We start from the raw sequence: 12,090 nt of genomic DNA, 5'->3' as shown, positions 1-12,090 counted from the left end.
AAGAATCCATGCTTTAGATAAGAGTCTTCAGTAAAGTACCAATGAAAATGGCAGCCACAATTGACTGAATTTAGATTGGTGCACCAAGACTTATTATATTATATTATGGGGGCTAGAAAAGAAAATGAATTATGTGTCAACAGATACGTTCCCACCTGCTTGTTATTCCACACCTGGGCTCCTGGGACAAAAAAAGGTGAAGGTAATGGTAGGGTCTAGCAAGCCTTAGTAGAAAATGGGGATGGCCACCAGGTACTTTTCTGAGTCTTTAAGGTGTGGTTTGAAATCACCCTTCTGATATTTTCCTAGGCAATAAGGGTACGTCTACACAGCAGGGCTAAATCCGAAATAAGCTACGCAACTTAACCTACATCAATTGGGAAGCTTAAGTCAAAATAACTTATTTAGGCTTTTAGCACTGCCTACATAAAGGATATTAAACACCAGTTAATTTACTAGTTGAGTAGTTAATGGAATTTCCCCTGACGATTCGACTAATCAATAGGCACTTCCACATTCCTCCTTTGAAATGTACAAGATGCTGCGTACATCCCAGGGCCAGCAGGAAGTCCCACAGCAACTTTGAAGTACCCCCTTTCCTCTCCTTTGCTGCCTCTGATGAAGGCAGTGGAGGGGGAAGGAGGGGGGAGAGGAGAAAATCTACTAGTCAACTGGACTATCTGATAAGTATTTGCTTATCAGATAGTCAGCTAGTCGTTAATATCCATAGTCTACATAGCAGTAAGTCCAAGAGCACTCTTCTTCCAATTTCCCTTAATCCTCGTAAAATGAGGATTACATGAGTGAGTAAGAAGTCCTCCTGCTCGACATTATGCCAAAATAACTGCTTGTGTGTAGACGCACACAACTGCAGTGGAAGTAAGGATATCATGTGTGTCTCGACCACACTGGTGCAATGAGAATCATGAGGGCTCATTCTGTTCTGATTTTGATGACAACCTTGTAGAGCAGGGAAAGGGGTGGGAATGCATAGAGTAATGGTGCATCCTATTTGATGAAGAAAGCATCCCAAAGGGAGTGCTTTCCTAAGGCTACTCTGGAGCAGGAAAGGTGGCATTTGCAATTGGTTCTGGTTGTGAAAAGGTATGTCTGGTTGCCCCCATTGGTGGAACATGTAATTGAGGGCTTGCATGTAAATCTCTTATTCATGGTGGTCGTGGAACTTGAGACAGAGCATCTGTTGTGACGTTTAACACTCCTGGGAGGTAAGTGGCAACAAGGGTAATATGGCGTGCCAAGCACAAATTCCATAGTTTGCGAGCTTCCATGCATAAGGACAGAGATTGTGCACTGCCTTGCCGATTGATTAAATACATGCAAGTCGAATTGTCCATCACAATGCTGATCGTCTTGCATGCTGTGTGGTGCCAAGAAATGCTAGCATGCACACTGTACTGCTCTCAGTTCTAAAAGGTTGATATGGAGCATTTGCTCGGTGAAAGACCATTTGCCTTGGGCTGTGAGGGCTCTTAGATGGGCTTCCCATCCCATGAGTGATGCATCGGTCATAACGGTGAGTGTCGAGGCAGGTTGATGGAATGGGATGCCAGTTAGAACATTGCATGCATCCGTCCACTAGTCCAAGGAGCTGAGGACCCATGGCGGAATGGTAAGTGACTTGGAGAGTGGGTCTCTGGACAGAGTGTAAAGTGTGGAGAGCCAAGACTGAAGGCATCTCATATGGAGCCTTGCCAACCTGACAACATACATTAAGGTGGCCATGTAACCTAAGGTTTTTAGACATTCGCGAACTGATGTAGTAGGGGTCGCCCATGCTACTGCTATGAGGTTGCATAGGGTTTCGAATCTATGCGTGGGTAGAGTTGCTCTGGCTGTGATGGTATGGATGTGTGCTCCTATACATTTCAGCGCTGGAGTGGGATGGAGCATGGATTTCTCATAGTTTATATGGAAACCAAGCCGGAGCAGGAGGTCCGTGGTGGTCTTGCCCAAGTCTTATTTCTCTCAGAAGGACGTGCCTTTTATGAGACAGTTGTTTAAGTATGAATCGCTGACAACATAGGTATGCCACCACGACGGCTAGAGTTTTGGAAAAAACTCTCGGAGCTGTTGAAAGGCCGAAAGGGAGCACTTGGTATTGGTAATTGTGACGACCGTGAATTATAGAAAATGCCTGTGGGTGAGATGAATTATTACATGAAAGTATGTACTCTGGAGGTCGAGAGCCACAAGCCAATCTCCTTGATCTAATGCTGGAACTACTGTTGCTAGGGTCACCATCTTGATTCATTGGTAAGTAATGTATTTGTTGAGCTTCCTTAAATCCAGAATGGGTCTCCATCCTCCATTCTTTTTCTGTGTTAGAAAATAAGTTGAGTAGAAACCTCTCCCTTGGAACTCCATTGGTTCTATGGCACCTAACTGAAGAAGATGAAGCACCTCTTGTTGAAAGAGGCTCTCATAAGAGGGGTCCCTAAAGAGAGACAGGATGGGAGGGAAGTGAAAAGGATGGAGTACCCATAGTGGATGAGCTTCAGGACGGACCTATTTGTCTGATGTTATTTGAGCCCACTGCTGTAAAAAAAGGGGTGGAGGTGGTGGTTGAACTGTGAATAATAGACCTATGGTGTGATTGCAAAGAAAGTGTCTTTCTGCTGTTTGGATGTAGAAGGTTGGGCTGCTGCTGTTTAATCTTGTGCCTGACGTTGAGGCCCATGTCATTGTGGCCTTTGTTTTTGCTGGAAGTCGTATCCAGGTTGCTGCCTGTATGGCTTCCTGGGCCTCTGGTAAGTGTTGCACCTGGCTCTCTTCAAGGTGGGTATGTATATGCCCAGAATGCATAGGGAAGCGCGTGAGTCCTTCAGGAATGAAGTACCTCATTGGTTTTTGCAGCAAAGAGGTTAGCCTTGTTGAAGGGCAGGTCCTTGAATTTTTGCTGCAAGTGCCTCAGTATCCCTGATGCTTGGAGCCAAGACTGACGCAAGCAGCTGTGTTGGCTACATCCATTGCAGACCGTAGTGCCGTGCGAAAAATTGTGTGGCCTCCTGCATGATGCTGAGGAAAATAGGCCTTCTGTGCTCAGGCAGGCTTTGTACGAGCTCTTGCAGCTCTGATTAACTGGAGTAATCATAATCCGCTAGCATGGTGGTGTAATTTGCTGCTTTGAGGAGCAAAGAGACCAAGGAGTATACTGTGCATCCCATAATGTTCATTCTTTTGTGGTCCTTGTCACGTGTTATAGATCTGATATTGGGTTGTCTGGATCTGTGTCTAATGGAATCAACTACTAGGGAACTTGGTGGAGGTTGACTGAAAAGGAAGTACATTCCCTTCGATGTAATAAAGTACTTTCGATCTGCTCCCTTGTAGTTTGGACTGATGGATGCCGGGGTTTGCCAGATGATCTCTGCTGGGTCCATAATGGTCTCGTCCATGGGGAGCGCAAGCCTGGAAGACGTGGCAGGTTGCAAGGTTCGTAAGAAGCTATATTTCTTTTCTTGGAACTCCTGAAAATCCCACTCTTGCGCTAATACCACCCTTTTAAAACGTTCTTGTAACTTTGAGTCATCCGTTGGGGACAGGGTGGTGGATATAACTGCCTTGTTTGGTAAGGAAGAAGAATTATGCAAAGGGACCTATCTTCGCCTTCAGATAAGGAGTCCTCCATCTCAGTCTGGATAGGAGAGTTCGGCATAGTCATAGATGTCATGGGCTGGGGAGAGCAGGGTGGTTCTCTGGATGCTGTGGAAGGTGCAATATGGTGACTCTTTATATGAGAACGTGACTCCCATGTTTGCCAATGGCCAGGGCAAGGGGGCAGCATGTATGCATAATGACGTGCATACGAGGGTGATGGTAGCAGTGGATATGAGTACATAGTAGGACCAGTATCCCAGAGTGGAGCTTTCTGTGTTGGGCTGGAATGCTGAAAGTGACTGTAAGGCTCGGTGCTGGCTTTGCTTGCGGAGCGCGGCAAATTCGGTGATCCATGTGAATGCATCGATTTTATGGAGGAGCATGGGGACAACAGTGCTGGTGAAAGACGGCTCATAATAGACTTGCATAGGTGCTCCTGGGTCGCTGCCAAGGTCCATGTATTACTCAGTGCCGGCTGCATGATTGCTCTGGAGGCAGCATGTTGGTACAGGGCCAGTGGCCGAACTGTGCTTATGAAGGCTAGGTGGTGCAGCCAGTACAATTGGTGCCATTTGTTTTTGTTTGGACTCTGAGTGTGCCCTCTTATGCAGTGCCAGCATGTTGGACGATGCCAGGCCAGAGGTGCTAGGCCTGCCATGAGGGTCTGCACCATGGATAGTCGGTGCCAAGGGTAGGGATCTGGCCAAGATCAGTCTGGTTTTGGACATAGCTTTACCAGAAGAGGTAGACGGATGTGTTTTGTCCATACCTTTCTGCTCAGATGTTGACTTTGAAGTAGATAATATGTTTTCAGAGGGTGGCTTGAATGACCTTTCGTACAGGAAGGTTTTTAACCTGTTGGCATGGTTGCAGCATGCTCTGGCTGTCAAGTTGGAGCAGTGAGGACACTTGTGTCTGATGAGCATCTCTGAGGCACTTTATGTACATGGAATGCCCATCTGAAATGTGCATAGCATCCTGGCAAGACTCACACCTCTTGAAAATGGGAGATTCCAATATTAGGTGCAGTGAGAAGTGGCAGGCTGATGACAATAGAATTTTTATTATTATTATTATTATAGGATGGAGGGGGGTCTTAAAACTTAGAAGTCTGAGGAACCCAAGTGGAATTTACCATTTTGTTGAGTTTTTTTGTTGAAAGAGAAGGAAGAGAAGAAGCTCCATCTGTTTCCGATGATGGTAGAGAAGGAAATGAGGGAGCTGTGCTGCGCATGCACCTAATGGACACCAATGGCACTAGGGAGCACCACAGCGTATGCGCAGTGGACACTGCTAGAAAAATCTCCGGTCAACAGCGCCAGGACACACCAGCACCCAGAGTGGGGCACCCACAAGGACACTACTCGAAGAATTTGTATTGTTTGTCTTGCACTTCTTGCAGTGTAATGTCCTGAGATTGATCCACTTGTTTGAATAATTCTTGAAATTGTTTTAGGTTGTCTGCCAGTGGCGATGGTGATACTTGGAAAACAGCCTTGTCTATAACAGTGGAAGACTGTGGGGCCTGTGAATAGCTCTCTGAGATGGAGTAAGTTCTCATCATCGTGTGATGGTTCTGCCTGGGTTATTACCTGAAGGTGCTCCACTGTTGGTGACGGGTCATCCCCAGAGCCACAGTTCAGAGCTTTTTCTTAGCAGTTATCAGTTGAGCTGCATATGCACAGAAAGCTTCTCGCACTATTCGCAGTTTGGTGCCTCATGCACACAGCCCTCTCCCCCCTCTCCCTCTTGGTTCCTCATCTACACCCAAATGACTAAGACTCCGAGTAAAGGGGAGGAAGGGAGGGTTGTGGAGCACCTACGGGGACATACACCTTGAAGAACAGTCATTACTGCACAGAGTAAAAGGGAGTTACTCACTTCATGCAGTAATGAGTGTTCTTCAAGATGTGTCTCCCAGTGGGTGCTCCACTCTAGGTGAAGGGTCGCCTTGAGCCGCAGATCGGAGCTTTGTACAGCAGTTTCCCCCATTGAGCCACGCATGCCCAGGAGGCATCTTGAGCCCTTCTCCTCCCTCCTGAAGCGCGCAGCTCAACCCCATCCCTTTCACAGTTCCTTGTCTCCGCCCAAGTAATTTTGACTCCGAGCAGAGGGGAGGCAGGGAGGGTTGTGGAGCACCCACGGGGACACACATCTTGAAGAACACTCGTTACTGCATGAGGTGAGTAACTCTTCTTCTTCGAGTAGTGTCCCCGTGGATGCTTCACTCCAGGTGACTACAAAGCAGCACTCTAGGTGACTACAAAGCAGCATTCGATATCTGGCTGGAGGGAGCTGGAGTCAGTGTCTGGCAGTGGTAGAGAGCACTGCTGTGGCAACTGCTGAATCATTCTTGAGTTGTGGAACAATAGCATAATGTTTAGCAAAGGTATGGTCTGAAGACCATGTTGCTGCCCGGTAAATGTCTCTTAAGGGGACGTTGCCCAGAAAGGCTGTAGAAGCAGCCGTGGCTCAGGTGGAATGCGCTCGTGGTGGGCACTGTAGCACTCTATTGCTCAGAGAGTGGCACTTAAGTATGCATGTTGATATCCACTTTGAGATTCGTTACAATGATATTGGTGTCCCGTTGGATTGTTCAGCAATGGAGATAAAAAGTCTTTCAGATTTACGAAATGGTTTTGTTCTTTCTAGGAAGAAGGCCAGAGCCCTCTGGCTGTCCAGAGTATGCAGGCTGGCATCTGTCTGTGAAGAATGCGGTTTCGGGACAAAGGTAGGTAATATGATCGGTTCGTTGAGATGGAATTCTGTACAGACCTTTGGCAAAAACATCAGGTGGGGTCTAAATATGACCCTATCCTTCGTGAAAACTGTGTAAGGAGGTTCTGACATTAATGCTCCGAGTTCGCTCACCCTCCTGATGGAGGTGATGGCTAAAAGGAAACAGACTTTTATAAAAAGGAAGGGAAGTGGTACAGTTGCCAATGGCTCAAAAGCAGGTCTGGTGAGGTAGTCCAAAACAAGATTAGGTCCCACAAGGGGAGTGAGGCCTTATATGGTGGGTACACATTCTGGAGTCCCTTGAGGAATCTCTTAATGATAGGAAGGTTAAAAATGGAGAAGCCGTCCACCGAGGTATGAAATGCTGCTATTGCAGAGAGGTGTACTCTTAGAGAGGAGATTGACAGTCCTGATGCTTTAAGCTCCAGAATGTAGTCTAGGATGGTATTTAGTGGGGAGGCACGGGGCTCCACTTTGGCTCGCTGACACCAGTGACAGAATCGTGTCCATTTCTGCTGGTAAGTTTTCCGAGTAGACTGTCTCTTGCTATGGAGGAGGATGTCTTTTACTCGCTGGGAACAGTGATCTACTATCTCTGTGAACCAGAGAGAAGCCATGCCTGAAGATGCAGGGTACAGAGTTGCGGATGCAGTATCCTGTCATCGTCCTGAGATAGTAGGTCTATCCGGTATGGTAGTGGATGGGGAAGCTGGACCGCTAGCCTGTGAAGGTATGGGTACCAGGTTTGGCGAGACCATGATGGGGCAATCAGGATGACTAGGGCTTTGTATCTCAGTATCTTGCGTAGAATGCTTGGGATGAGCAGTATGGGGGAAAAGGCGTAGTGTAGGAGGGCTGTCCTTTTGATTAGGAAGGCATCCCCCAGAGAGAGTGTTTGCCAAGTCCCGCACATGAGAAGAACTGGGGATATTTGGTGTTCTGGGTAGAAGCAAAGAGGTCAATAGATGGTCATCACCATCGGTGGAAATTTGAGTTTGTGACCTCCGTATGTAACTTCCATTCGTGGTCTATGGTGAAGTTTCGACTGAGGGAGTCCGCTTTGGTGTTGTTCACCCCGGGCAGGTAGGATGCTATAAGGGTGACTTGGTTGCGGATGCATGAGTTCCACAGGTGAATAGCCTCCATGCATAAGGAGCAGGAGCAGGCTCCGCCCTGTCTATGTAGAACATCATGCAGATGTTGTCTGTTAGGATGCGGACTGTATGACTGGCGACATTGGATTCAAAGTGTGCACAGGCATTCCTTACTGCCCTCAATTCGAGGAGACTCATATGTAAGTGTGTCTTGGTTGGGGACCACCTGCCTTGAACTTTGCGACGGTCCATATGCGACCCCCAGCCAAGAAGGGAAGCATCCGTGGTGATTTGGATAGTGGGTTTGATTTGTTGGAAAGGAACACCCGCCAGAAGATTGTTTGGCACTGTCCACCATTGTAAGGATGCGAGCACGTTTGGTGGGACAGTAACCCTTTTGTTTGGAGGGTGTCATGATGGGATGTAAATGGTTGCCACCCAGAGCTGAAAGCATCGAAAGTGCAGGTGAGCAAGGTGGACTATATAGGTGGTGAACTCATGTGTCCCATTAGTCGGAGGCATGTAAGTACTGCGGTGGTAGGAAATGTGAGCATCCCGCTTATAATTTCCTGTATAGTTGCAAAACGTTGACGAGGTAGGTATGCTCGGGCTGTAACTGAGTCCAGGAGTGCGCCAATGAACTCTATTTCTTGAACCGGGTGCAAAGTTTATTTGTCTTTGTTGATTAGAAGGCCTAGACGACTGAGGAGACCCGTGGTCGTATGTATCATAGAAGTGGTTTTGGCGTACAAGTATCCCTTTAGAAGGCAGTCACCCAGATAGGGGAATATGATGACATTCTGCCGTCTGAGATACGTACCTACAACCACCAGTACCTTCGAAAATACCCTCGGAGCTGATGAGACACCAAAAGGGAGAACCTTGTACTGGAAGTGGTCTGGTCCGAGCGCAAAGGGTAGGTAGCGTCTGTAGGAGGGGTGGATGGTTATATGGTAATAAGCATCTTGGAGGTCGAGGGCTGCAAACTAGTCCCCTTGATCTAGAGCAAGAATGATTGCGGAGAGAGTCACCATCTTGAAATGCTGTTTCTTGAGAAACTTGTTCAGTTTGCAGAGGTACAACATAGGTCTCCAACCCCCTGTTCGTTTCTCGGTTAAAAAATAGTTTGAGTAAAACCCTCTCCCCTGGAACTCTCAGGGTACCCTTTCTATAGCTCCGACGACGAGGAGTCGATTGATCTCGTTTTAGAAGGGTTTCATGAGAGTGGTCCCTGAAGAGGGATGGAATAGGGAGAAAGGTAGGGGGGATAGAGGTAAATGGGATGGTATAGCCCACTCGAATTATCTCTAGAACCCAGCGGTCCGATGTTATGGATTCCTATTGTGGAAGGAATGGCCGCAAACAGTGGGTGAATAGATGGCCACGTTGAACTGGTGCTAGATCATGAGAGATCTTGCAGGCCCTCGACCAAATCTTCAAATTTATTGCTTAGATGGTTGGGTGGTTGGGTGGGCGGGCCTGGTTGGGGCGCCTTCTGGGACCTCACTGTCTTGGTCTGATGTCCTCAGAGCCTCTGTGGTCGATTGTATTGCCCGTATCAGTATCGTTTGTGTGAGTTATATGGGGTGTATCGTCTACGTTTGTAGGGCGGCGTGTACATGCCCAACGTGCAAAGTGTGGACTCAGAATTTTTGCTATTATGGAGCATTTTGTCCGTAGTAGCTGCAAATAGCTTTTTCTTGTCAAATGGCAAGTCTTCCACTTTGGGCTGGAGTTGGTGGGGAACTTCAGACGACTGGAGCCAAGAAGCTCTACGCATCACCACCGCTGTAGTTGTAACTCGGGCTGCGGTGTTGTAGCCAGACAGCACCCCCCCTTGTAACATCCATTTTTGCTTGCCTGGATATGCTGGCTCAGTGACCGTGAATGGCTGCAAACAGATATGCCAATTGCTGACCAAGAGGCTGCGGAGGAGTGCCCTTGACTAAAACCCATATTGATACAAACACACAGCCGTCCGCGGGGGGAGGAATCTCCCGCTCAGCAAAGAATATCCGGCACTCCTAATTTAGCTATCTTCCTCTCTTATAAGGGTAAATTATTTGAAACTCCCTTGTAAGACCTGGCGCCACAAAACGGACCAGTACAATTTGGCATCTTAAGATAAGAAAGAGGATACGGGCACCCAGGGGTATAAAGATGGGTCCAGCAGCACATTTACTCTAAGTGTCAATCTACCATCTATCTGCTGATTGGGTTAGGTGTTTGACCTCCCGAGGTTCCACGGGGATGCCCACCTCATATCCGTCTTTCCTAGGAATTGATGGACCGGCCCTGGCCTGACACGCTGGGACCGAGAGGCACAGAAGGGAGTAAAGCTTGTACCTGGATGTGGTCCTTTGTCTTAAGTGTACACCTAGCAGTTAAGAAATAGAGCAATAGCTTTTGTAACCATATGATTTATAAGCTTCTTTAATAAACTTCTGTTTAAGTTTTAACCTGACTCCTTCAGCTATAACAGAACCAAGCACAATTTAAAAGAATTTCAGCCGGTCATAAGGGACAGGTATAGGAAGAGCTTGGGCGTTTTGGATCGTGTCACTCCCAGGTGACAGATCCATTGGGGCATCTCTCAGTCTTCCCTAGACTGCCCGCTGCAAAGGGATCCTGTATCCTAGCAGCTGAAATCTGAGATGTAATAAGCTCTTCCTATAAACTCTGGGGCATCTGTCAGCCTGTTGGCTGCCCTCCGAGACGGGACCCTGGTCCTAGCAGTAAAGACACGGACATTAAACCTTTTCTCAGTAACACACAATGCCCTGACCGTCGGCTGACAGGTGTCAGCAACATCCATTGCGGTTTGGAGAGCAGTGCGCGCGATCATATGGCCCTCATGAACTATTGCTTTCAAGATGGATCTTTTGGACTCAGGGAGATGTGGAATCAGTTCTCCCAGTTTCGAGTAATTGTCAAAGTCATGATTTGCTAAGAGAGTGGAGTAATTCAATGTTCTGAGTTGTAGGGTGGAAGAGGAATATACTTTCTCACCAAAGGAGTCCAACTTTTTGTGGTCTTTGTCTGCGTTGCCCGTCCTGTATTGTGGGAGCTTTGCACGTTGTTCTGTTGAGTCTATGACTAATGAATTAGGTTGTGGGTGCATGAAGAGAAAATAGTTGTCTTTTGAGGGGACAAAGTACTTTGTCGATTTTCTTATTAGATGATTGAATGGACACGGGTGTTTTCCACAGGTCTTCCGAGGTCTCCATTATTGCCTTGTCTATGGACAGGGCAATCTTGCTATGTAGTGTAGGATGTAGATTTTTTAAGCAATTGGTATTGTTTCTTCTGGTATTCGTATCCCTGCAAGAGGTGCACTTTCATGTATTAATGGAGGTCCAGTGCAGCCAGGAGATGGGCAAGGAGAACAAAGTAGGAGGAGGCGGCCCCCCCAACAGGGAAAGAGAAGTCAGGTGACTACTATAGATTTCAGCTGGTAAAGTACGAGTGGCTTCCGTTTGCTCTGTGTGATTAGATTGCTGTGCCTGTGCCGTGGCCTCCAGTAGGGGATGGGCCTCCATGTCGGTGTATCAGAGAAATCAGAATAAGAGCTGTTATATTCCAGTAATTCCTCACTGCAGGAGGAGCTAAATCATCAAAAAAAAAATTTGAAGTTATAAACCAAAATGATCAGGAGAAATGGAATCATCTACTTGTTCTGCCACTGGAGGCAAAAATCTTTTGGCCTGAAGGGTAGAACTTTGTCCTGGAGCCTCCAGTAACATTGGAATGAAACTTTGAAATCTGCAGCTGGAAGGTAAAGTACATTAACGCTGAATGAAGAGAGTAGCTTTGCAGCACAATTGGCAGAATCTCACATTATTGTACATTATCAAGTAATTTACAGTGTATCTAGAGTACCTATTGCTTTAGTATATTAACATGTTTGTAGGGTCCTTTATTTTCAGATTTTAATTTATTGAATTTTCCTGGGAACTTATCAGTGTTTATTACTACAACAGCAAAAACAGGCGAAGAGCAGTGGAAAAAATATTTTTTTCTGGGTAAATATTGGGATTTAATTTTGTGAAAAGAAGGATGGGGAGAAGTATTCAAGTAGATAAATACTTTGATGAATAGAATTAGTTCTGCAGCAAACCACATTGAAAACAGAACTGAAAATAAAATATCACCTCTGAGTTTAAAAGACCAATATGTCTCTAATCTCCAAAAAAAAATCTGTCATTTGAATTAATGATTTACTGTTGTACACTTAAAACTATAGACTTATAAATATTTACATTTATTAATTGGGCCATGCAATTTGCAGCTCATACATGCATCTTCATCCTTTTCTTTTGTTTTTCTACAACTTTGGAATATTGCCTTGTATTCTGAAACACATAAAATCATAAAATACTAAGACTGGAAGGGACCTCGAGAGGTCATCAAGTCCAGTCCCCTGCCCTCATGGCAGGACCAAATACTGTCTAGACCACCCCGATAGACATTTATCTAACCTACTCTTAAATATCTCCACAGATGGAGATTCCACAACCTCCCTGGGCTATTTATTCCAGTGTTTGACTACCCTGACAGTTAGGAACTTTTTCCTAATGTCCAACCTAAACCTCCCTTGCTGCAATTTAAGCCCATTGCTTCTTGTTCTATCCCCGGAGGC

General features: G+C 46.4%; 1 protein-coding gene across 4 annotated transcripts in view; it reads right to left on the bottom strand.

Annotated features, from left to right (window-relative positions):
* TDRD12 (tudor domain containing 12) overlaps nt 1-12,090 on the bottom strand; it is a 230,676-nt gene that overhangs the window by 48,586 nt on the left and 170,000 nt on the right. For 3 of the 4 annotated variants that reach the window (XM_089781493.1, XM_075940128.2, XM_089781494.1), the window contains one exon: nt 11,711-11,803. The exons of the other annotated variant lie outside the window; for it this stretch is intronic. In XM_089781493.1, coding sequence (XP_089637619.1) covers nt 11,711-11,803 — 93 coding nt within the window. The remainder of the gene's footprint in view (nt 1-11,710; nt 11,804-12,090) is intronic. 4 annotated transcript variants of the gene reach the window in all.

The sequence above is a fragment of the Pelodiscus sinensis genome, chromosome 12 (genome assembly GCF_052426305.1).
Source record: "Pelodiscus sinensis isolate ZL-2025 chromosome 12, ASM5242630v1, whole genome shotgun sequence".
Classification (NCBI taxonomy): Eukaryota; Metazoa; Chordata; order Testudines; family Trionychidae; genus Pelodiscus; species Pelodiscus sinensis.
This window is presented reverse-complemented; position numbering and strand designations above follow the sequence as displayed.